At 47.4% G+C, this 25060-nt stretch overlaps 1 protein-coding gene across 1 annotated transcript; it reads right to left on the bottom strand.

Moving 5' to 3' along the window:
- Positions 1-1311: 1311 nt before the first annotated feature.
- Positions 1312-24846, bottom strand: LOC103124501 (ferritin heavy chain B-like). Its single transcript, XM_007535216.1, has 6 exons — positions 24833-24846; positions 22623-22648; positions 3458-3582; positions 3202-3381; positions 1890-2015; positions 1312-1434 (listed from the first exon to the last, which is right to left on the bottom strand). The coding sequence occupies exons 1-6, from the start codon at positions 24844-24846 to the stop codon at positions 1312-1314; spliced, it is 594 nt and encodes a 197-aa protein (XP_007535278.1).
- Between the last annotated feature and the right edge of the window lie 214 nt (positions 24847-25060).

The following is a 25060-nucleotide window of genomic DNA, read 5'->3' as shown; positions in this document are numbered from 1 at the left end:
GGGAGAGAGAGAGAACCAGACATCACTCTGGTACATGTGCTGCCGGGGACTGAACTCAGGACCTCAGCTTGAGAGCCCAGTGCTTTATCCACTGCACCACCTCACGGACCACAGAAAGAAGACTATTTTTACTTTTTAAAGTTTTTTTAATATTTATTTTCCCTTTTGTTGCCCTTGTTTTTAATTGTTGCAGTAATTGTTATTGATAGGACAGAGAGAAATGGAGAGAGGAGGGGAAGACAGAGAGGGGGAGAGAAAGACAGACACCTGCAGACCTGCTTCACCGCCTGTGAAGCGACTCCCCTGCAGGTGGGGAGCCAGGGCTCAAACCGAGATCCTTACAAGGGTTCTTGCACTTCGCGCTACCTGTGCTTAGCGCATTGTGCTACCGCCCAACTTCCCTTTTTTTACTTTTATTCCCCCTCCAAAGTGGGGCTTGGTGCTGGCACTACAAATTGACTGCTCCTGGAGGCCATTTTCCCCATGTTATTGGGTCGGATGGAGAGAAATTGAGAGGGGGAGAGAAACAGATATCTGCAGACCTGCTTCAACGATTGTGAGATGTCCCCCCTTCAGGTGGGGACTGGGGGCTCGAACCTGGGTCCTTGAGCACTGTACATGTGCTCAACCAGGTGCGCCACCACCCGGCCCCCCTAACACTCTTTCTACCAGGGTCATCGTTGCTCAGTGCTGGTACTTAGAATCCACTACTCCTGGCAGCCTTTTTTTCCTATTATACTTGATAGAATAGAGGAAAAATCGAGGGGAGGGGAGATAGAGAGAAGTGGTCCAGGGGTTGGCACAGTGGATAAAGCATTGGACACTCAGGCATGAGGTCCTGAGTTCGATCCCTGGCAGCACAGGTACCAGAGTGATGTCTGGTTCTCTGTTTCTCATTAAGAAATAAAATATTTGAAGAGAAAGAGGGTGAAGAGAAAGAAACACTCAGGCATGCTTCACCACTCATAAAGCTGCCCACTGCGGGTCCTTATGCACCTCTATGTGCGCTTGGCCAGACATGCTACCACCCAGCCCCACTAACACTTTTCAGTATTTCATCTTTTTATGCATTTAATTTATTTATTAAAGACAAACCACCAGAACGCCTCCCCCCCACCCCCCGCCCCATAAAAACACTATTTACAAGTCCTTGGGGACAGGACTCCAGAGCGGGTGATGGATGGACGGACGCCTGTGCTCAGAACAAGCTCGGCAGCGATCCTCACACCCGGTGAGTCCTCATCACCCCCGTGAAGTCCGGCCCGGAGAGACAGAGCGTCCGCTACCGCGACAGGAGGCTGGATGGCTGCCTCACATGTGTTGGAACACGGAGGCATGGGTCTCTTTCAGATGTTCCACTGTGGCCAGGTGCTGTTCCATCTCCAGGAGGACTTTCTCCACCTGCTGCACGTATGACCGCAAGATGTCACACAGCTGGGGGAGAGGAGGACGTGCGGGAGCTGTGAGGTCCCGGGCACCGTGAGCTGGGTGGGGCTGTGCCATTGTAGTGGGTCGATTGCACACAGCTCTCGGGGCCTGGAGAGAGGGCCTGGCGCCTGAGCTCCCCCCTCCCCCGGCACAGGGCCCCGCTCCTGGTTAACCTGACTGCCCCAGCCCCTGCCAGGTGGGCTTTGCCGGCAGCCATGTCTCGGAGTCAGAGCCTGAGCCCAGACCTCCCTTTCCTCTCCCTAAGGCTTGTCTCTGGGATGCAGCTCTCACCTGGCAAGCCGTGGGCTGTGGCAGGAAGTACCAGGGAGTGTGACAATGGGGCTGGGCTGGTGGCCTGAGGGAATCTGCCCCCAGGATGGCCCCAAGCCACAGGCTGCAAGCTGCCTCCACCAGGAAGGCCTCCTGCACTCAGGTGGGGTCCTGGGAATGGAGGCGCTCACCTCAATGTCTCCACAGTCAGAAGCCAGAGTGTACAGCTCCCGGGTGGCCTCTTTCTGGTGCTTCTCTAGCTCCATGGAGTACTGCAGGAGGCACACCGTCCCCGTGCACCGCTCCCGCTCTGAAATCTGCACACGGCAGAGACGGCTCAGCTGACACACCAGCCTGAGAGGACACAACACCTCCCCCAGCCCGTGCAGAGCCAGCCACGTCCTCAGCCTGCCGCTGCCACCCCGATCTCCACAACGCCAGGGGCTGGGAGTCCACAGCCTGGTAAGACATCACAGGCAGGAGTACTGAGGCTGCCCCCCCCATTAAAAAATACATATCTCTGGGGAGTCAGGCGGTAGTGCAGCGGGTTAAGCGCAAGTGGCGCAAAGCGCAAGGACGGACATAAGGATCCCGGTTCGAGCCCCCGGCTCCCCACCTGCAGGGGAGTCGCTTCACAGGCGGTGAAGCAGGTCTGCAGGTGTCTGTCTTTCTCTCCCCCTCTCCCTCTCTGTCTTCCCCTCCTCTCTCCATTTCTCTCTGTCCTAGCCAGCAATGACGACAACTACAACAATAAAACAAGGGCAACAAAATGGAAGAAATAGCCTCCAGGAGCAGTGGATTCCTAGTGCAGGCACTGAGTTTTGCACCCAGCAAAACTCTGGAGGCAAAAATAAATCCATAAAGTTAAATTTAAAAAATCTCTCTGGGGCTAGTGGTGGCGCACCTGGTTAAGTGAACACATAGCAGTGCGCAAGGACTCAGGTGCAAGCCCCTGGCCCCCACCTACAGGGCAGTAGCCTCTTGAGTGGAGACGCAGGGCTGCAGGTGTCTGCCTCTCTCCCTTATGCCTCTCAATTTCTCTCTGTCTCTACCAATAATAAATACGATCTCGGGCTGGGAGGCGGCGCACCGGGTCAAGCGCACATAATATGAAGCAAGGAACCAGGCAAGGATCCCAGTTTTAGCCCCCGGCTCTCCACCTGCAGGGGGTTGCTTCACAAGTGGTGAAGCAGGCCTGCAGGTGTCTGTCTTTCTCTCTCCTTCCCTATCTTCTTCCTCTCTCAATTGTCCTATCCAAAAAATAAATAAAATCGAAAAAAATGGCCCCAGGTGCAGTGGATTCGCAGTGCGGGCACTGAGCCCCAGTGATGACCCTGGGGGCGAATCAATCCATCAGTCAATCGATCAAATCCCTGAACCACCCAGGCCACCCCTCCACCTCCCCGATGCCCTAGTGGGGCCCGAAGCACGCGTTGAGGGCGCCCCGTATCCTGGGAGGGAGGCCCTGGGGGTCGTAGCCCACCAGCCACAGCCCCCACGCACCCTGAGATTAGGAAAGAAGCGGCCTCCATGTTTCTTCAGCAGGTCCCACAGCTGCTGGTAGTCTCTGGTCTTCTTGCTGCTCAGCGCGGAGAAGAAGTCGCCCATGTCCTGCAGCTCGCAGCAGTAGCCGGGTAAGGCGCGCTGCTTCGCCATGTCGTGGTAAGACGACAGGTCCACGGCCTGCGGGAGCACAGGGGGGAGGGACGTGGCGGCGCAGGGCGAGGCTGGGGGGCCGCGGGGCGCCCCGTGTCCTTACCATCACCTGGTACTGGCTGGCGGCCATCTGCTGCAGGTTGAGCAGGTGGGTGAAGGTGGCCTCCATCCTGGACGGCTTCATGGGACACTCTCCGGGACCGTCAGAGCAGCTCATGCTGCTCAGTCCTGCTCGGAAAGCAAGAGGATGAAGGGGGAAAAGGAAAGAGAGAAAGGATGGTGCCACCTCCTCGCTCTGCACCCCAAGCTGCTGGGACCCGGCCAGGTCTGGACTATATTATCTGGGCCTCCCAGTCTCGGCCAATCAGAGAGGGGGGAGGCGTGGCCTGGGGCTGTCCGACCAATCAGCAGCCTGTGGGAGCCAGGTGGCCCAGAGCGCGTGCAGAGGGCTGCCCGCACCTGGCACAGGTGTGGCCAGAGGCCCGGCACCCAGTCCGGACACTGTGCAGTGAGTTTGAGAAAAGCCCAGATTTATTCCGCATGGAGAGCAGATTTAGAAGAGGCCGTCCAGGCATCAATGTCCTAGGCCATTTTAAAAACAAATGACTTAATTAGTATTTATTACGATGGGGGTCGGGCCGGGCCCACCTGGTTAAGCACACATAGTAATAAGTGCAAGGACCCGGGTTCAATCCCCCAGCTCACCTGCGGGGGGGAGGGAGGGGAGCTTCACAAGCGGTGAAGCAGGCCTGCAAGTGTCTCTCTCTCCCTTGCTATTTCCTCTCCCCTCTCAATTTTTCTCTGTCCTATCGAATAAAAATTTTAAAAAGAAACAAAAGTGGTCCAGGAGGTGGCGCGGTGGTAAAGCTTTGGACTCTTAAGCATGAGGTCCTGAGTTCGATCCCCGGCAGCACATGTGCCAGAGTGATGTCTGGTTCTTTCTCTCTCCTCCTAGAGCTGATCAGTGCTCTGGTGAAGAAGAAGAAGAAGGAGAAGGAGAAGGAGAAGGAGAAGGAGAAGGAGAAGGAGAAGGAGAAGGAGAAGGAGAAGGAGAAGGAGAAGGAGAAGGAGAAGGAGAAGAAGAGAAAGAAGAGGGGGAAAATTGGTAATAGCATAGTTTAAAAAAAAAAGAGTACATTAAAAAAAAAAAGCAGCACAGTTACTCAAGGTAATAAAGGGCCTACGAAACCAAACCCACAGCAGAGCCGGCTGTGGCGCACCTGGTTGAGCAAGGACACTGGTTCAAGGCCCCAGTCCCCATTGCAGGGGGAAAACCTCATGAGCTGTCAAGTAGGGCTGCAGGAGTCTCTCTGTCTCTCTCGCTCCCCCTCCCCTCTCATTTGCTTTTTCTTTTCTTACTTTCCTTTTTTTTTTTTTTGAAGATTTTATTTATTAATGAGAAAGATCGGAGGGGAGAGAGAGAGAGAAAGAACCAACCCGATATCACTCTGGTACATGTGATGCCGGGGATTGAACACAGAACCTCATGCTTAAGAATCCAAAGCTTTATCCATTGCGCCACCTCCTGGACCACCCCTCTCATTTTCTGTCTCTAGCCAATAAATAACTAAATTAAAATTTTAAAAACCACAGCTAACATCATCCTCAAGTGGAAAAACTGAAAGCTTTTCCCCTAAAATTGGTAACTAGATAAGGCTGCCCACTGTTCCTTGCGCTTGCCGCCACGTGCGCTTAACTTGCCAGGTTACTGCTGGACTCCCAGGCTGCCCGCTGCTAATCAGGGGTCCTCACCACTGCAATCAAGCAAGCAAGAGATGAAAGGGATGCAGATTGGAAAGGAACAAATCAAACGGTCACTACAAGCTGATGATATAATCATCTATCTAGAGAATCCCAAAGACTCCACCAAATATATATATATATATACATATATATATATATATGTATATATATATATATATAGGGAATAGTTAGTAAATTAAAATAACAAGCTACAAAAAATGCAGAGAAAGCTGTAGCATTCTATACACAAACAAAGAGGAAAAGGTACTGGAGGACCTAAAGGGTGGAGTGCCTCGGAGTGAATGTTACAGCTAAGGCCAGAGATCATTGTTTAGTCTTTTTATTTGTTTATTATTGGGTAGAGACAGAGAAATTGAGAGGGGAGAGGGAGAGAGACAGGGAGACACCTGCAGCTCGGCTTCACCACTCAGGAAGCTTTCCCCCCTCCAGGTGGGGACCAGAGGCTTGAACCTGGGTCTTTGCATGCTGTAATGTGTCCTCTTAACCAGGCGCGCCACTGCCTGGCACTTAAGGTAAAAGAAAGATCGTTACAAAGAAAACTATAGGGCACTGTTAACAGGAATTGGGAATTGGTGCTGAGCGGTGGTGTGCCTGATAAGATGCACATGCCACCGTGTGAAGGGTCACAGGTTCAACCCCCATTAGGGGAGAGGGGAAATCTTCACAAGTAGTAAGACAGTGCTGCAGGGCTTTCTCTGTTTCTCTCTCTCTCCCATTCCTACTCAATTTCTCTCCGTCTCTATGAAAATACATAAGGAAGTCAGGAGTCGGGCGGTAGCGCAGCAGGTTAAGCGCAGGTGGCGCAAAGCGTAAAGACCGGCGTAAGGATCCCAGTTTGAGGCCCCGGGCTCCCCACCTGCAGGGGAGTCGCTTCACAGGCGGTGAAGCAGGTCTGCGGGTGTCTGTCTTTCTCTCCCCCTCTCTGTCTTCCCCTCCTCTCTCCATTTCTCTCTGTCCTATCCAACAATGACGACATCAATAACAATAAAACAAGGGCAACAAAATGGAATAAATAAATAATAAATAATTTTAAAAAATAAAAGGCCCATTGTATCTAGGCAGGTACCAGAACTTTCCATTTATTAATTATGCTGTGTACGGTGGCCCCTCCACTGTGGGAAGCACCAATCTTTCTCTGTATTTTAGGGAGAACACTAAAGGAAGTGGTGTAGATAAAGGGGGAAACATTTCTTCCTCTTGGAGTCTCCTGAAAAATTCTGCATGACTGACATTGCTTGCTCCATTGTGATCAACCTTACAGAGTGCAGTGCAGGTTTGTCATTACTCTTGTTACTAGTCAGGCTCTGAGCCTGGCCACAGGTCAATATTATTAAGACCACACAGAGCTGAATCCCAAGCCCTGTACACGGCAAAAGGCAAGATGGTATCAGTTTGACCTGGGGAGTCCAGCCGTGCTGAACTTCCTGCGACGCTGGCACCGTGTCAAGAAGCTCACTGTGCTACCCGTCAGCACATGTACCTGACTGATGTCTGGCTTTTCTCTCCTTCCATCTTCTTCATGAATAAATAATAAATAAATAAAATCTTTAAAAAAATAAGTAAGGGGGTCAGGCAGTGGCACAGTCAGTTGAAGCAGAACTGCAGGTGTCTCTCTCCCTAAATCCCTTAACCCTCTCAGTTTCTCTGTCCTATCGAATAAAAATAAAGTAATTTTAAAAGACAACAGTCCCTGCTCAATGCTCTAGAAAAAATAACCTCCTCTTGGCTCTCATAGTACAAATGGTACTCGTTCTACCTGATTCTCTGTAAAACTTCTCGCTGGGTGGTGGTGCACCTGGTTGAGCGCACATGTTACAGTGCTCAAGGAACTGGGTTCAAGCCCCCACCCCCACCTGTGGAGGGAAAGCTTCACAAGTGGTGAAGCAGGGCTGCAGGTGTCTGTCTCTCTCCTTCTCAGTCACCCACTTCCCTCTTGATTTCTGGCTGTCTCTATCCAATACATAAGTAAAGATATTAAAATTTTTAAAAATAAATCTCACCACAACCTGCTACGTTAATTAATTAACTAATTAATTAATTGTTACACAGAGAAGCATAGCGAAGGGGAAAGAAACCACAGCACAAAGGCATCATTCAACGACGCAGGGGCCAGCCTCAAATCTGTGTCCTACACTTAGACGAACTAGCTACTTTGTTTTGCTGGCCCCAGGATGGAATTTTATTTGAAAGATTTTTTTTAAACCAGAGCACTGCTCAGCTCTAGTTTATGGTGGTGTGGGGTGGGGAATTGAACCTGGGACTATGGAGCCTCAGGCATGAGAGCCTCTTTGCCTAACCATTCTGCTGTCTACCCCACCCTAAAATATTTTTTTCAATCTTTATTTGTTTGTTGGATAGAGACAGCCAGAAAACTGAGGGGGAAAGTGTTGGGCATTAAGCCCTGCTCCCTCGTTGATGCTGTGGTCTATTCACATCATCACTGTTTTGCCTGAGACCCGCCCTGCCTGCAGGGTACTGCTTAATCCCATTGGTTAGAACCTTCGCAACAGCTGCTCTGGAAGCTTTCTATGTTCACTCTTTTCTTTTCTCCACCCCCTCTCCTAGCCATTTCCTTTTCCCACTTGCCACTTCCGGTTAAAGATATATATATATATATATATATATATGTTGTCTCTGATCAGTAAAGGCATTGCACTGCATTCCCGCTCTGCCACAAGTTCCTTGTCTCTCTCTCCCGCTTCGCTGAGTAAGCAGCAGCCCAGGTTGGTTCTGGTCCAGTTCTCTCCCATCCAGAGAGCACGTGCCTGGGAAGAAACACCCGCAAAGCCAGCCTGGCAGAAAAGAGAGAGACAGAGAGACACCTGCAGCCTTGCTTCACCACCTGCAAAGCTGTCTCCCTGCAGGTGGGGACAGCGGGCTTGGACCCAGGTCTTTGCAGCATGTAACATGTGCGCTCAACCAGGTGTGCTGCCACCTGGCCCCAAAGATTTTTTTTTAAAGTTTTGTTTATTAATGAAAGAGAACCAGAGCATCACTGTGGCACATTCGGTGCTGAGGGTCGAGTTAGGAGCCTTGCCCATGAGTCCACCTCCTTATCCACTGTGCCTCCTACCTACCAGATCAATTTTGGCTTTTTAATTTTATAAAAATGGTTCATTTATTTGACAGAGAGAAATCAAGAGGGAAAGGAAAGATAGAGAGGGGAGAGAAAGGGACACCTGCAGCCCTGCTTCACCACTTGCAAAGCTTTCCCCCTGCAGGTGGGTACCGGAGGCTCGAACCGTTGTCCCTGTGATTAGAACATGGGCTCTCGCCTGCCGAAATAGCTCAGTTGGGAGAGCGTTAGACTGAAGAACATGGGCTCTCAAATGGGTGTACCACCCACCACCCAGACTCGATCTATAGATTTCCTTTTTCCAGAGTACTGTTCCGACATGGCTAATGGCCATGCTGGGGTTTGAACCTGAACATCAGAGCCTCTTTTTGCATGATTATTTATGAAATCTTCCCAGCCTCCTTTTTAATTAATTTATTTAATTTTATCAGAGCACTGTTCAGCTCTGGATTATGTCGGCGCATGGGGATCGAACCTGGGATTTTAAAGCTTCAGGTGCGAGAGGCTCTCTTCATAACCACTATCTCCCCCACTCTTTTAAATATCTTTAAATTTAAATTTTTTTTACTGCCATTTTTATCACTGGGCTTGCACAATGAATCCAACTCCCCAGGAAGCTCATTTCCTCCTTTTAAAAAGACAAAGAAATTGAGAGAGAACAGGGAGAGAGGGAGAAAGAAAGATGCTTACAGCCCTGCTTCAACACTCATGAAGCCTCCTCCCTGCGGATGAGGGCCCGAGGCTTGAACCCACATCCTTGCACAAGCCCAATTCCTCTTTGATTTTTGCCACCAGGGTTCCTACTGGTGTTCTGCAAGGGCACACCCCCACCGCTCCAGGCACACTCTTACTTTCTGGGACTTGCTGTCCTGAGATGGGTAGAGGGACTGAGTCAGAGACCAGAGCAGCACTCTGTGTTCACCTTGCCAGCGATCAAACTCAGGACACATACTTGCTTGCAAGTTCCAAGCTCTACCACTGAGCTACCTCTGGGCCACATTTTTTTTTCAATAGATGACAGACAGATAGACAGACAGATTGATAGGTAGACAGAAGACAGACACCAAGGCACCACCCCACATTTCAGGGAGCTGGTTTTTGTTTTGTTTTGTTTTTGTCTTTGTTGGGCATCACAGATTCTCGTTGACTTTTTCAGAGAAAGAGAGAGAGAGAGAGAAGAGTCCATAGCAATGAAGCTTCCTTGTCTGTGGTGGGCCTGGCTGGACCTGGGGACCATACACAATGTTCAGGTGGGCTCTCTTGACAGGCTGAGGTACTGGTTTTAAGTGTATTTAAAAAGGGTCGCAGAATCGAGCCCCCGGCTCCCCACCTGCAGGGGAGTCGCTTCACAAGCAGTGCAGCAGGTCTGCAGGTGTCTGTCTTTCTCTCCCCCTCTCTGTCTTCCCCTCCTCTCTCCATTTCTCTCTGTTCTGTCCAACAACGACATCAATAAAAACTACAACGATAAAACAACAAGGGCAACAAGAATTTATTTTAAAAATAAAGAAGAGACGAGTGGTAGCACAGCGGGTTAAGCGCACGTGGCGCAAAATGCAAGGACCAGTTAGGATCCTGGTTCGACCCCCCGGCTCCCCACCTTCAAGGGAGTCACTTCACAGGTGGTGAAGCAGGTCTGCAGGCTTCTCTCTGTCTCTCTTTCTCTCTATCTCCCCTTCTCTCTCAATTTCTCTCTGTCTCTATCCAATAACAAATAAATTAAAAAACAATTAAAAATAAATAGGGAGTCAGGCAATAGCGCAGCGGGTTAAATACACATGGTGCAAAGCGCAAGGACTGGTATAAGGATCCAAGTTCAAGCCCCCGGCTCCCTTCCTGCAGGGGAGTCACTTCACAGGCGTTGAAGCAGGTCTGCAGGTGTCTGTCTTTCTCTCCCTCTCTCTGTCTTCCCCTCCTCTGTCCATTTCTCTCTGTCCTATCCAATGATGACATCAATAACAACAACAATAAGAACTACTACAACAATAAAAAGACAACAAGGGCAACAAAAGGGGAAAAAAATAATTTTTTTTTGAATTATAAAATAGGGAGTTGGGCGGTAGCGCAGCGGGTTAAGCGCATGTGGTGCAAAGCGCAGGGATGGAAGGATCCCAGTTCGAGCCCCCGGCTCCCCACTTGCATGGGAGTCGCTTCACAGGCGGTGAAGCAAGTCTGCAGGTGTCTGTCTTTCTCCCCCTCCTCTGTCTTCCCCTCGTCTCCCCATTTCTCTCTGTCCTATCCAACAACAATGACATCAATAACAACAACAACAATAAAACAAGAGTAACAAAAGGGAAAATAAATAAATATTTTAAAATATATTTAAAAATTATAAAATAAATAAATAAACTAAATAAAATGCTGGGAACCAGTCTGGGCTAAAGTCATTCAGAGTCCCCGAAGGAAAGGGGGAGTCAGCGAGATGAATGAAGTGAGAGACATGTCAGCTGCTTCAGGTGCAGGAGAGAGGCGTTTCTCTCCTCTGTCTGGAGAGGTTTATTATTGAAACACTTTTTTCCTGGAGGTAGTTGACATTATGTAAGATTATTTTCATTAACATCAAGGATACAGATGACATCACATATAACTGTTTTCATTAACATCAGGAATAACCTTAAACAACATTATTATTATTATTATAGGTATGTTTTCCTTAGAAAGTTCCCTAGGTCTGGGGCATCCTGATCTCCCTGTGGGAAACAGTGCAAAACGCACTCTGCCTACGCCTTCAAACAAGGACTGAGACACTGAGAGTCATGAGCAAAGCAAAAGTTTTACATATGTGTGTCTGTGTGTGTGTGTGTGTGTGTAAGGGTGTAAGCCAGCAAGCACACCAAAGGCAATCTTCAGGGCCTTTTTATGCACACTGGACATGGGAAGAACCTGTCCTCTTCCCCTTTGGTAAGAGGAAATTGGTGCACAAACTAACCACGTTCAGGAAAAGGGGGTGGGGTAGATACTAGGAGGGATTATAGTGGGAAAGGAAGTGCAAGGAAGGGGCTTCTGGCCAGGACAATGTGGCTAGACTAGGAAAGACAGATTGAGGAAGGGGCTTCTGGCCAGGAAGTCTGAGTTTACAATGTGGCTATAATGGGAATGGGAGATTTAGGAAGGGGCTTCGAAGTCGAAGCTAATTTTGAGGAAAAACAAGGCACGGTTGTAGTCACGTACACATGTAAAAGTCAGAGGTCTGTAGTCAGACTGGATTGATAGGCAGCAATGAAAAGGCTACAACCAGCTGGGCTATTTCTCACATCCCCTTGAAACTTTCCTGGGTCTGGGGTGGCCTAAATCTTCCCTTGAAAGTTTCCTTGGTGAGGATTAGTCTAAATTTCCCCTTGAAAATTCCCTCTGTGTTTTGACCATCTCCCTGTTCTGACCTTCTGTATGAATACACAGTTTTCTCTGGGGCTAAATCTAATAGCTCTTCTTCTGAACCCATTCTTGGCTGGGCCTAACTAGATCATAGTAGGCCGTCCACCTAAAGAAATCTTCTGCTGTAAGGCAAGCACACGCCATGGGGGCTCTCTTCTGGTTAACCTTTGCAGATATGAAAGTTCACTGACTTTTAGCTAATGAAAGTTTGCTTACTTCTATCCATATATCCTAACATCAGCTATTTAACTGCACAGCCTAGTACTCATCACGGATGCCTGTAAGTGGAGGCAGGGTGTTAGTGGGGGAGGGCAAGCAGTCGGGCCTCTATATTTAGATGGAGATCACAGTCTGCCACTCATGCTACAAGCTTTTGGTCTGAGTCCAGCTGACTGAGAAGCTGTAGTGCTGATAAGTGGCTCTTTTTCTGAAAGCCTCCCAATGGGAACAGCAGCTTCTGCTCCAAGGCCGTTTTTTAGTCTTGTCACACTCACTGTCATAATTGTTGTCACAATGTACTTCCCCAGGGATCTCCTTTATTGTCCCCAGGTAATAGTTGTGTATTTGCAGTATAGCCAATAAGTCCTCAAATTATCAAAGTAATTAAAAACAAATAGCTTTGGTTTAGTCAAGAACTTCCTGCTCTGTAGTAGTTTCCAGTCGGTTCAGACTTTGACAGCAGACGTGACGTGCCCTCCGCCATTACACAAAAAGGATGAGTTGTTTCAGTTCGGTACAGACTTGCTTGGACTTTGACAGCCGCCTGTGATGTCGCCTCTGCCAATAAAACAGCTGGAGGGCCGGGGCACAGCATGACGGTTCTGCAAAGACACGCTGATGCTGGAGGCTCTGAGGCCCCAAATTCCCCAGCACCGTAAGCCAGAGCTGAGAGCAGTGTCTAATAAGCAGACAAGCAGGTGGTATTACACAGCATCATGGTTATGCAAAGAGGCTCTCATGCCTGAGGCCCCAAAATTTAGGTTCAATTTCCCCGCACCACCATAAGCCGGAGCTGAGTAGTACTCTGGCAAAAAATAAAAATAATAAGTTATTAAAAAATAAACATTAAAGTACAAGACTTCCGGAGGCGGAGCTACGAGCAGCAGATCGCTTTCTCTCCTCTCCTCTCCTCTCCTGGATCAACTAGGAATACCAAAGGAGACCACCCGGACCGAAACAAGACAGGACTAGAATGACCACAGAAACCCAGTAAATCACCCGTGAGTACAAACACGCGTGGCTGGTGACAGAGAGGAGAGAGGGGCCTAAGGAGAGATTAAGTGACTGCTAACAGTTCGACAGTTTGTCAGTGGAGACACCACCTCCAGTCTGCTCCACCAACAAGGGGACAGCTGAAGGGAGGAAAGGACTCCCCAGAGACTCACTAAGTGCAACTCTGAGTCTCCATTGCTACTACCCTCAGAATCTGGAGCAGCAACAGGGAGGGACAGCAGGGTACAGAGATCTGACCGGGAAACTCAAGAGAAGACCTATACCTCGGTGGCATAGCTGAGGAGCTGTGAAAGTCTCTTTGCATAACTACTGGATTATCTCTGCCACACCCTGCTTTATCTCTTGGTCAGGAGTCATTGATTAAGCTAAGAAGCCTATTGATAGTTTAAAAGCCCTCAGGCTCCCATAGCCTACAGGGAAAAAAAAAAAAGGCTATTACACCACTGAACTCCAACTCAGGGATTGAAAAAACTGTTAACTTATATAAAATGGTTAAAACAACAAGAAAAAATATTGGTGACTCGAACCAGGACAAGAGTCCAGCTAAAAGTCCTCCAGAGGGTGAAGCACAAAACAACGAGTTCAACAGCCAAACATTAGCTAAGGAAATAATAACAGGAGTGAGTAAAGAATTTGAAAAAATTTTAATCAGAAATGCAGGAACAACAAATGAGAATATGGAAGAAAATTCTAATAATCTCATGGTTATTAGAGAGCTGAAAGCTGAAATCGCTGAGCTAAGAAGGCAACTAGCTGAACAAGCTAAAACAGTATCAAAGCAGGGCAACAAAATAGATGAACTCCAGAAAGCAGTAGAGGGCAGAGAGAATAGAATCAATGAGGCTGAAGACAGAATTAGTAAGATTGAGGATGAATTAGAGACAACTAAAAAAGAAGTAAGAGATCTCAAAAAGAGATTAAGAGATGCTGAAAACAACAACAGAGTCCTATGGGATGACTTCAAAAGAAACAATATACGCATTATTGGCTTACCAGAGGAAGAAAGAGAAGGAGAGGAAGAAAGCATTCTCCAGGCCATAATAGCTGAACATTTCTCTAGTCTAGACAACATCAAAGACATAAAGATTCAAGAAGCCCAGAGGGTCCCAAACAGAATTAACCCAGACCTAAAGACACCAAGACATGTCATACTTAGATTGGAAAGGAATAAGGATAAAGAAAGGATCCTCAAGGCTGCAAGAGAAAAACAAAGAGTCACCTACAAAGGAAAACCCATAAGATTAGCAGCAGACTTCTCCATACAAACACTACAGGACAGAAGAGAATGGCAAGATATCTATCAAGTGCTCAATGAGAAAGGCTTTCAGCCAAGAATACTATATCCTGCTAGACTGTCATTCAGACTAGATGGAAGCATCAAAACCTTCTCAGACAAGCAACAGTTGAAGGAAGCAACCATCACCAAGCCTGCCCTGAAAGAAGTTCTGAAAGGTCTCCTATAAACAACCAGATCACCACAAATAGGACATATATCAAAACACTCTAAAATTCTACAAGAATGGCGTTAAAATATCTTCAATCTTTGATATCAATAAATGTCAATGGCCTGAATTCACCTATTAAAAGACACAGAGTAGGAAGATGGATCAGAAAACACAACCCAACAATATGTTGTCTACAGGAAACTCACCTAACGCAACAAGACAAACACAGACTTAAAGTGAAAGGATGGAAAACTATCATTCAAGCCAATGGCCCACAAAAAAGGGCAGGAACAGCTATTCTCATATCTGACATGATAGACTTTAAAATACATAAGATTAAAAAAGATAGGAATGGACAGTACTTAATGCTCAGAGGATCAGTCAATCAAGAGGACTTAACAATTATTAACATCTATGCACCCAATGAGAAGCCATCTAAATACATCAAACTTCTACTGAAAGAGCTACAGCAATATATTAACAGTAACACAATCATAGTAGGGGACTTCAACACCCCACTATCTCAACTTGACAGATCATCCAGGAAGAAAATCAGTAAAGACATAAGGGAGCTAAATGAAGAGATAGATAAACTAGAACTATTGGACATTTTCAGAGTCATTCATCCCAAGAAACTGGAATACACATTTTACTCAAATCCACATGGATCATTCTCAAGGATAGACCATATGTTAGGCCACAAAGACAGCATCAGCCTATTCAAGAGCACTGAAATCATCCCAAGCATCTTCTCAGACCACAGTGGAATTAAACTAACACTTAACAATCAACAAAAGATTAGTAACAGTGCCAAAATGTGGAAGCTCAACAGTACACTTCTTACCAACTTCTGGGTCAAAGAGGAAATCAAGGAAGAAATCAAAATGTTTCGAGAGTTCAATGAAAATGAAGACACAAGCTATCAAAATATTTGGGACACAGCTAAAGCAGTCCTAAGAGGGAAGTTCATAGCTATACAAGCACACATTAGGAAACAAGAAAAGGCACAAATAAACAGCCTGATTGCACATCTTAAAGACCTAGAAGAAGAACAACAAAGGAACCCTAAAGCAACCAGAAGGACAGAAATTACTAAAGTTAGGGCAGAAATAAATAACATTGAGAATAGGAAAACCATACAAAAGATCAATGAAAGTAAATGTTGGTTCTTCGAAAGAGTAAACAAAATCGACAAACCTTTAGCCAGACTCACAAAACAAAAAAGGGAGAAGACCCAAATAAATCGGATAGTAAATGAAAGAGGAGATATCACAACAGACATTGCAGAAATTCAACATATCATGCGAGGCTTCTATGAACAACTATATGCCACCAAGTTAGAGAACCTGGAAGAAATGAATGATTTCCTAGATACCTACCAACTTCCAAAACTAAGTAAAGAGGAAGTGGATAACATGAACAGGCCCATCACAGCTAATGAAATTGAAACAGTTATCAAAAATCTTCCCAAAAATAAAAGTCCTGGACCAGATGGTTTTACAAATGAATTCTACAAAACTTTCAAAGAAGAACTAATACCTCTACTTTTAAAAGTCTTCCAGAAGATTGAAGACACTGGAATACTCCCTGCCAGCTTCTATGAAGCCAACATCACCCTGATACCAAAAGCAGACAGGGACACAACCAAAAAAGAAAACTACAGACCAATATCTCTGATGAACATAGATGCGAAAATATTGAACAAAATTCTAGCCAACTGGATACAGCAGTATATCAAAAAGATTGTTCATCATGACCAAGTGGGGTTTATCCCAGGCATGCAAGGTTGGTTTAATATAAGTAAATCAATCAATGTGATCCACCACATCAACAAAAGCAAGACCAAAAACCACATGGTCATATCAATAGATGCAGAGAAAGCCTTTGACAAAATACAACATCCCTTTATGATCAAAACACTACAAAAAATAGGAATAGATGGAAAATTCCTGAAGATAGTGGAGTCTATATATAGCAAACCTACAGCCAACATCATACTCAGTGGTGAAAAACTGGAAGCCTTTCCCCTCAGATCAGGTACTAGACAGGGCTGCCCACTATCACCATTACTATTCAACATAGTGTTGGAAGTTCTTGCCATAGCAATCAGGCAGGAGCAAGGAATTAAAGGAATACAGATTGGAAGAGAAGAAGTCAAACTCTCCTTATTTGCAGATGACATGATAGTATACATGGAAAAACCTAATGAATCCAGCAAGAAGCTTTTGGAAATCATCAGGCAATACAGTAATGTGTCAGGCTATAAAATTAACATTCAAAAGTCAGTGGCATTCCTCTATGCAAACACTAAGTTAGAAGAAATTGAAATCCAGAAATCAGTTCCTTTTTCTATAGCAACAAAAACAATAAAATATCTAGGAATAAACCTAACCAAAGAAGTGAAAGACTTGTATACTGAAAATTATGAGTCACTACTCAAAGAAATTGAAAAAGACACAAAGAAGTGGAAAGATATTCCATGCTCATGGGTTGGAAGAATTAACATCATCAAAATGAATATATTACCCAGAGCCATCTACAAATTTAATGCTATCCCCATCAAGATCCCAAGCACATTTTTTAGGAGAATAGAACAAATGCTACAAATGTTTATCTGGAACCAGAAAAGACCTAGAATTGCCAAAACCATCTTGAGAAAAAAGAACAGAACCGGAGGCATCACACTCCCAGATCTCAAACTGTATTATAGGGCCATTGTCATCAAAACTGCTTGGTACTGGAACATGAACAGACACACTGACCAGTGGAATAGAATTGAGAGCCCAGAAATGAGGCCCCACACCTATGGACATCTAATCTTTGACAAAGGGGCCCAGACTATTACATGGGGAAAGCAGAGTCTCTTCAACAAATGGTGTTGGAAACAATGGGTTGAAACATGCAGAAGAATGAAGCTGAATCACTGTATTTCACCAAATACAAAAGTAAATTCCAAGTGGATCAAGAACTTGGATGTTAGACCAGAAACTATCAGATACTTAGAGGAAAATATTGGAAGAACTTTTTTCCGCATAAATTTTAAAGACATTATCAATGAAACGAATCCAATTACAAGGAAGACTAAGGCAAGTATAAACCTATGGGACTACATCAAATTAAAAAGCTTCTTCACAGCAAAAGAAACCACTACCCAAATCAAGAGACCCCTCACAGAATGGGAGAAGATCTTTACATGCCATACATCAGATAAGAGTTTAATAACCAACATATATAAAGAGCTTACCAGACTCAACAACAAGACAACAAATAACCCCATCCAAAAATGGGGGGAGGACTTGGACAGAATATTCACCACAGAAGAGATCCAAAAGGCCGAGAAACACATGAAAAAATGCTCCAAGTCTCTGATTGTCAGAGAAATGCAAATCAAGACAACAATGAGATATCACTTCACTCCTGTGAGAATGTCACACATCAGAAAAGGTAACAGCAGAAAATGCTGGAGAGGATGTGGGGTCAAAGGAACCCTCCTGCACTGCTGGTGGGAATGTCAATTGGTCCAACCTCTGTGGAGAACAGTCTGGAGAACTCTCAGGAGGCTAGAAATGGACCTACCCTATGACCCTGCAATTCCCCTCCTGGGGATATATCCTAAGGAACCCAACACATCCATCCAAAAAGATCTGTGTACACATATGTTCTTGGCAGCACAATGTGTAATAGCCAAAACCTGGAAGCAACCCAGGTGTCCAACAACAGATGAGTGGCTGAGCAAGTTGTGGTATATATACACAATGGAATACTACTCAGCTGTAAAAAATGGTGACTTCACCGTTTTCAGCCGATCTTGGATGGACCTTGAAAAAATCATGTTGAGTGAAATAAGTCAGAAACAGAAGGATGAATATGGGATGATCTCACTCTCAGGCCGAAGTTGAAAAACAAGATCAGAAAAGAAAACACAAGTCGAACCTGAAATGGAATTGGAGTATTACACCAAAGTAAAAGACTCTGGGGTGGGTGGGTGGGTGGGGAGAATACAGGTCCATGAAAAATGATGAATGAAATAGTGGGGGTTGTATTGCTAAATGGGAATCTGGGGAATGTTATGCATGTAAAAAAAAAAAAAAAAAAAGAAGTAGAAACGCAAAGCAGAAATTGACTGAGTTTGGAGTATGGCACCAAAGTAAGAAAGCAGAAGTATACTAGAGTTTGCAGTGAGTACCTCCCTAATACTTCCTCTCCACTTTTCCAAGCTTTGGGTCCATGATTGCTCAACAATTTGTTTGGCTTTGTATGTTAACTCTCTTTTCAGTCACCAGGTTCCAGATGCCACCAGGATGCCGGCCAGGCTTCCCTGGACTGAAGACCCCACCAATGTGTCCTGGAGCTCAGCTTCCCCAGAGACCCACCCTACTAGGGAAAGAGAGAGGCAGACTGGGAGTATGGACCGACCAGTCAACGCCCATGTTCAGCAGGGAAGCAATTACAGAAGCCAGACCTTCCACCTTCTGCAACCCTCAATGACCCTGGGTCCATGCTCCCAGAGGGATAGAGAATGGGAAAGCTATCGGGGGAGGGGGTGGGATATGGAGATTGGGAGGTGGGACTTGTGTGGAGTTGTACCCCTCCTACCTTATGGTTTTGTTAATTAATCCTTTCTTAAATAAAAAAATTAAAAAATAAAAATTAAAAAATAATAATAATAAAAATAAACCAGAAAAAAAATAACTACCACAATAAAGCACGTGCAACAAAAGAGAAAAAAAAATCTAGTTTCTCTATTTCATAGGAGACAGAGTTTCACATGAGTGAGAGAGAGAGAAAGAGAGAGAGAGACATCGGAGCACTGTGGTAGTAGCAGCACCGGGGATTGAACTAGGCACCTCAGGCATACAAGTCCTGCTCCTTACCAGCTGGCTGTCTTCCTACTGCTCTTTGGTTTTTTCAGTATTGCTTTGGTGATTGGTTGATTGATTGACTGATTACTTAGAGAGAGGTGGAGGGGAGACAGCTGAGGGGGTATCAGGGATCAAACCCAGGACCTCATGCTGAGTCACTGTGCCACCTCCCAGGCCACAGGGTGTTTGGATTTGCTCACTTAGGAGAGAGGAGACAGAGAGAGAGAGAGAGAGAGAGAGAGAGAGAGGCCAAAACACTGCTCAGCTCCAGCAGGAGGTGCTGCCAGGAATAGAACCTGCAGCCTGTGGAGCCTCAGGCCTGTGAGGTGGATCTGTATCAGGCTGGCTCCCCAGCCCACGTGTTTGCTGTTGATTTGAGAGAATAAATTCAGCTGCTGAAGCCGAGAGGAAGGGAGGAGAGGCAGCAGAGGCGGACTCATGGACACACAGATGGACGGAGAGGCAGCAGGCAGGCAGGCAGGCCGGCAGGCAGCGAGCTGGACTCTGCAGCCTCCTCTGTTACGCTCGCGCTGTGGTGAGTGGAGAAACCCGCTTCCTGCTCTGTTCTCAGCCCTCACACACCACTCGCCACTCACACACACCGGGGGATGGACGCTATCGCTCCCAGCAGACAGAAAGGGACAGGGACGGGTACAGACAGGGGCAGGAGAGGGAGACTCCACAGCTCGAAGTGTCCCTTTGCCTCACAGCACTGGGACTCACACCCTCCTGCAGGGTAAAGCAGTTCTCTCTCTCTCTCTCCCTCTCTCTCTCTCCCTCTCTCTCTCCCTCTCCCCTGGCTGACCTAGCTCCTGCCCCCAGGAAAGACTCCGAAAGATGGGGGGGAGGCAGTGGTTCACCTGTTTACATTACAACAAACAAGGACCTGGGTTCAAGGCCCCAGTGACCACCTGCAAGGGGAAAGCTTCACAAGCCGTGAAGCAGGGCTACAGGTGTCTCTCTGACTCTTTCTTTCCCTCTCTATCTCCTCCTGTCATCTCGGTTCTCTCTGCCTCTATCCAGTAATAAATTAAAATAATAATTGTTAAGAAAGAGACTGCCTCTTATTAAAAAAAAAAAAAAAAGCCAGCAGAATAACTCAGTTGGACAGTGCTGTTCTTTGCTGTGTTTGACCCAGCCGCTAACTTTTTTTTTTCTTTTACCAGAGCACTGCTCAGCTGTTCTTCTAGCGTTTGCCCTTCTTCCGTAGCCAGTCAACAGCGTCAGGTTGAGCCTGATGTCAAGTTTCGAGACCTCCTTTGAATCTGGAGAGGTGGCAGTCGTTGACTATGTGGGTCATAGTCTGTCTGGAGCCGCAGGGGCAGTTCGGGTCGTCTCTGGCTCCCCAGCGATGGAACATAGCGGCGCACCGGCCATGGCCTGTTCGATAGCGATTGAGGAGGGCCCGATCATAACGTGCTAGGTCAAAGCTCAGCTGTAACTTGTGGTGATGGCAGAGGGGACTGAACCTGGGAATCCAGAGTCAGGCCTGAGAGTCTGTTTGCATAATCATTGTGATATCTCCCCCCCCCTTATGTAAAACATTTTTTAAAACTATTTTATTAGATAGACTAGAGAGAAACTGAGAGAGAAGGGGGGGAAGGTGCCTAGAAAGGGAGAAAGAGACAGAGAGACACCTGCAGCCCTGCTTCCCCACTCGTGAAGCTTTTCCCCGTGCAGGTGGGGACCAGGGGCTCGAACCTGGGTCCTTGTATATGGTCATACACGCACTTAACCAGGTGCACCACCACCGCCTGGCCCCTTTATTTTATTTATTTATTTTAGGGTTTTTTAAAAAAGATTTTTATTTATTCATGAAGAAGATAGGCAGAGAGAGAGAGAACCAGACATCACTCTGGTACGTGGGGACTGAACTCGAGACCTCATGCTTGAGAGTCCAGTGCTTTATCCACTGCGCCACCTCCCGGACCACTATTTCCTTTTTCTCTCTGAGAGGCAGAGAGCAGGGCCAGGTGGTGACGCACCTGATTAAGTGCTCACATTACCGTGCGCTAGGACCCAGGTTCAAGTCCCGGGTCCCCACCTGCGGGTGGAAAGCTTCACAAGTGAAGCAGGGTTACAGGTGCCTCTCTGTCTGTCTCCCTCTCTGTCTCCCCTCCCCCCTCTCAGTTTCTCTCTGTCTCTATTCAATAATGAATAATTTAAAAAGAGAGAGAGGCAGATAAGAGAGTGAGGGAGAGCATCCACCGGCGGGCCTCACCAGAGAACTGGTGCCTGCAGCCGCTTTGCTCCCAGCATCTGATTCCTGCTGTGTGGTGAGCACTGAGAGGGATTCCAGCATTCCTGTGGGCTGGGAGGGGGGCCGTGAGTGAGGTGTTGCTCTGAGCTCCTGCACCCTAGGCCGGATGGTAGTGCACAAGGCCCAGGGTTCAAGCCCCCAGGCCACCACCTGCAGGGGAAGCTTCATGAGCGGTGAAACAAGACTGCAGGCGTCTCTATGTCTCTCCGCCTTTATCACGCTCTCCCTCCGCCTCGATTGCTCTCTGTTCTATCAAATAAAATAAAGTTAAGAGGCTAGGGAGATAGCATAATGTCTATGTGAATGCCTTAAAAGCCTGAGGCTCTGAGATTTCAGGTTCAATCCCCAGCACCACCATAAACCAGAATTGAGTAGTGCTCTGGTCTCTTTCTCTCTCAGTATCCTTCATTATCGACTCTTTCTCATTAAAATAAAGTAAATAAAAATAAAAAATAATAAAGTTGAAGCATAAAACTTAAAATAAGGACTTTTCTGTACAACAAAGAAGCTTTGTGTGGTTCGGGAGGTGGCACAGTGGATAAAGCACTGGACTCTCAAGCATGAGGTCTTGAGTTCAATCCCCAGCAGCACATGGACCAGAGTGATGTCTGGTTCTTTCTCTCTCCTCCTATCTTTCTCATGAATAAATAAATAAATAAAAAGGAGCTTTGTAACTAAAATCTTAACGTTCTGAAATATATAAGGACTTATAATAGATACAGTGTAGTCTAGCGCTGGAGAGAGAACTCATGGCATGGCACAGGGCCTACTCAGCACAGGGTCAAGCCCAGACCCCTCGTGGGAGGGACATCTTGCACTAGAAGCTCTGGGTCCTCATATTTCTGTCTCTAGATCTGAGTGAACCGGTAATGGGGGGGGTGTGACCAAGCAGCCCAAGGCCTCACCTCCAGACTCCTAAGGAGAGAATACCAGTGCCCGCACACACGCGGCCAGGCCTGTGAGTCACCCCCCACCTCCCCCACCCTGCAGCCGCTCCAGGACCCGCTGGCTGTTGCCGTGTCTCCGCTGTGCCCACAGGATCACCCTAATGGACCGCTACCTGAGAAGGTTCCAAGGTAGGAGCCCTGACCGGGGGTGGGGGTGAGGGGCTCAGTCAGCCCAGCACCCCGGGGAGGCTGCACCCCAAGTGAGTTGGCCTGTTTGGCTTTGTCCCCAGAGCACTGCTGGGGGGATTGAGCCCGGGCCCTGGGACTCTCAGAGGAGGTCAGCTTATTCCTCAGACCTGCTGTTCTCACCTGTGGGCTTGGATTGTAGCTGCTTCCTAGAGGCACAGGGGGTGGGCACAGGCCACTCAGTGAAGACCCCCCTTTTCCCCCTGGCATCACAGAGCAGCGGAGAGGTCTCTTCCTCTCTTCCTCTCGTTATGTAGATGAATAGGAGGGGTCAGCAGAGCCCTGCTCAGCTCTGGCTAATGACGGGCAGGGCCGGGGACTGAACCTGTGAACTCTGGTGTCTCGGTCAGGAGAGTGTGTTCCGCTCCAAGACACTACGTCCACACATCAAGTCTCTCTCTTTCTTCCCCATCCCTCTACCCAGAGTGCCGCTCAGCTCTAGCTTGTAGTGGTGCCGGGAATTGAACCTCGGTGTTGGCTTTAAAAAAAAAAAAAAAAGAAAGAAAATGTACCTATTAAGGAGCCAGGCAGTAGCAGACCTGGTAAAATGCAGATATTAGCTTGTACACGGACCTGGGTTCAAATCCCCTGTTCCCACCTGCAGGGGAAAAGCTTCAAGAGCAGGGAAGCAGTGCTGCAGATGTCTCTCTCTCTCTCCCCTCAGTTTCTTTCAGTTTCTTTCAGTCCCATCAGAAAGAGATGCCTGAGGCTCTAGACCCCCAGAGTTTATTCCCAGCACCACCGTATGCCAGAGCTGAGCAGAGTTCTGGTAAAAATACATCATAGAGAGAGAGAAATAAGAAAAAGTGGCCACCGGGAACGATGGATGCCCCTTTCTGTCACCAAGTCCCAGGGGTAACCCTGGTGACAAAAATAAAAATGAAAAAAGAAAGTGGCAAGTGGAGAGAGGGGAAGAAGGAGATAACAGCTTGGGACGGGGCTGGGCAGTGGTGCACCTGTTGGAGTGTTGGAGTGAGTGGGGTTCAAGGCCCCGGTCCCCCCCCTGCAAGGGCGCTAAAACAGTGCTGCTGACCTCTCTCTTTCTCTTTAAATTATCTTTATTTATTGGGTAGAGACAGTCAGAAATCGAGAGGGTAGGGGCGACAGGGAGAGAGACAGAGACACCTGCAGCCCTGCTTCATGACTCGCAAAGCTTTCCCCCTGCAGGTGGGGACGGGGGGGGGGGGGCTCGAACCTGGATCCTTTAGCTCCGCGCGCTCAACGGGGTGTGCGTCTGTCTCTCTGTCTTCCCCTTGCCTCTCAGTTTCTCTCTGTGTGCCCAAAATAAATAAGTGAACCGGAGTCCAAACAGCCTTGGAACCTCCCGCCTGTAAGAAAAGCGCATGTGGCTCCTGCGCCACCTGCAGGCCAGGCAGCGGCACAGCCAGCAGGGCTCTGTCTTGTGTGACAGGCTGATGCCTCACTTCCTCCTTTTTCTTTTTGTAATATTTGTTTATTTCTGTATTCCCTTTTGTTGCCCCTTGTTGTTTTATTGTCATAGTTATTATTGTTGCTGTTATTGGTGTCATTGTTGGGTAGGACAGAGAGAAATGGAGAGAGAAGGGGAAGACCGAGGGGGAGAGAAAGAGATTTTTAATTTTTAACATTTTTTTTAATCTTTATTTATTTGCTGGATAGAGACAGTCAGAAACTGAGAGGGAAGGGGGTGATAGAGAAGGAGAGAGACAGACACCTGCAGCCCTGCTTCACCACTGTGAAGCTTTCCCCTTACAGGTGGGGGCCAGGGGCTCGAACCTGGGTCCTTGCGCACTTGACATGTGCGTTCAACCAGGTGCGCCACCACCTGGCCCCAACATTTTATTTATATATATATTTTTAAATTTTATTTATTTTCCCTTTTGTTGCCTTTGTTGTCTTTTTTATTGTTGTTGTAGGTGTTATTGATGTTGTCGTTGTTGGATAGGACAGAGAGAAATGGAGAGAGGAGGGGAAGACAGAAAGGGGGAGAGAAAGACAGACACCTGCAGACCTGCTTCACCGCCTGTGAAGCGACTCCTCTGCAGGTGGGGAGGCCAGGGGCTCCAACCGGGATCCTCACGCCAGTCCTTGGCGCTTTGCACCAAGTGGGCTTAACCCGCTGGGCTACTGCCCGACTCCCTATTTTTTATATTTCATTTTTTAACATTTTATTTATTTATTTATTGGCTAGAGACAGAAGCTGAGAGGAAGGGGAAGAAAGAGAGAGGAAGAGACAGAGAGAGACTCTTGCAGACCTGCTTCACCGTACATGAAGCTTCTTGAAGGTGGGGTCTCTCTCTTTTTTTTTTCTTTTCTTTCATGAAAATAAAACTTTTTTAAAGCCAGTCGGTTACCTCTGGGCCTGCATCTTGACATGGGGGCCCTTGGCGGGTGCGGCCTACACACTGAGCGCTCGGAGCCTGTGCGGGGAGTCCGGGCAGCCTGGAGGCAGCGGCCGCACAGACCCGCAGAGCAGGGGGCTAGAGGCAGGAGCGGCCAGCGCCCGCACTCACCTAGGGCTCCGCTTCTCCCCAAGTGGACATGACCTTGGACATGGACACGGCCAACAACAACCTGGTCAT

This window comes from Erinaceus europaeus, chromosome 2 (genome assembly GCF_950295315.1).
Source record: "Erinaceus europaeus chromosome 2, mEriEur2.1, whole genome shotgun sequence".
Taxonomy (NCBI): Eukaryota; Metazoa; Chordata; class Mammalia; order Eulipotyphla; family Erinaceidae; genus Erinaceus; species Erinaceus europaeus.
Note: the sequence above shows the minus strand (reverse complement) of the source record. Positions and strands in the feature narration are given on the sequence as shown.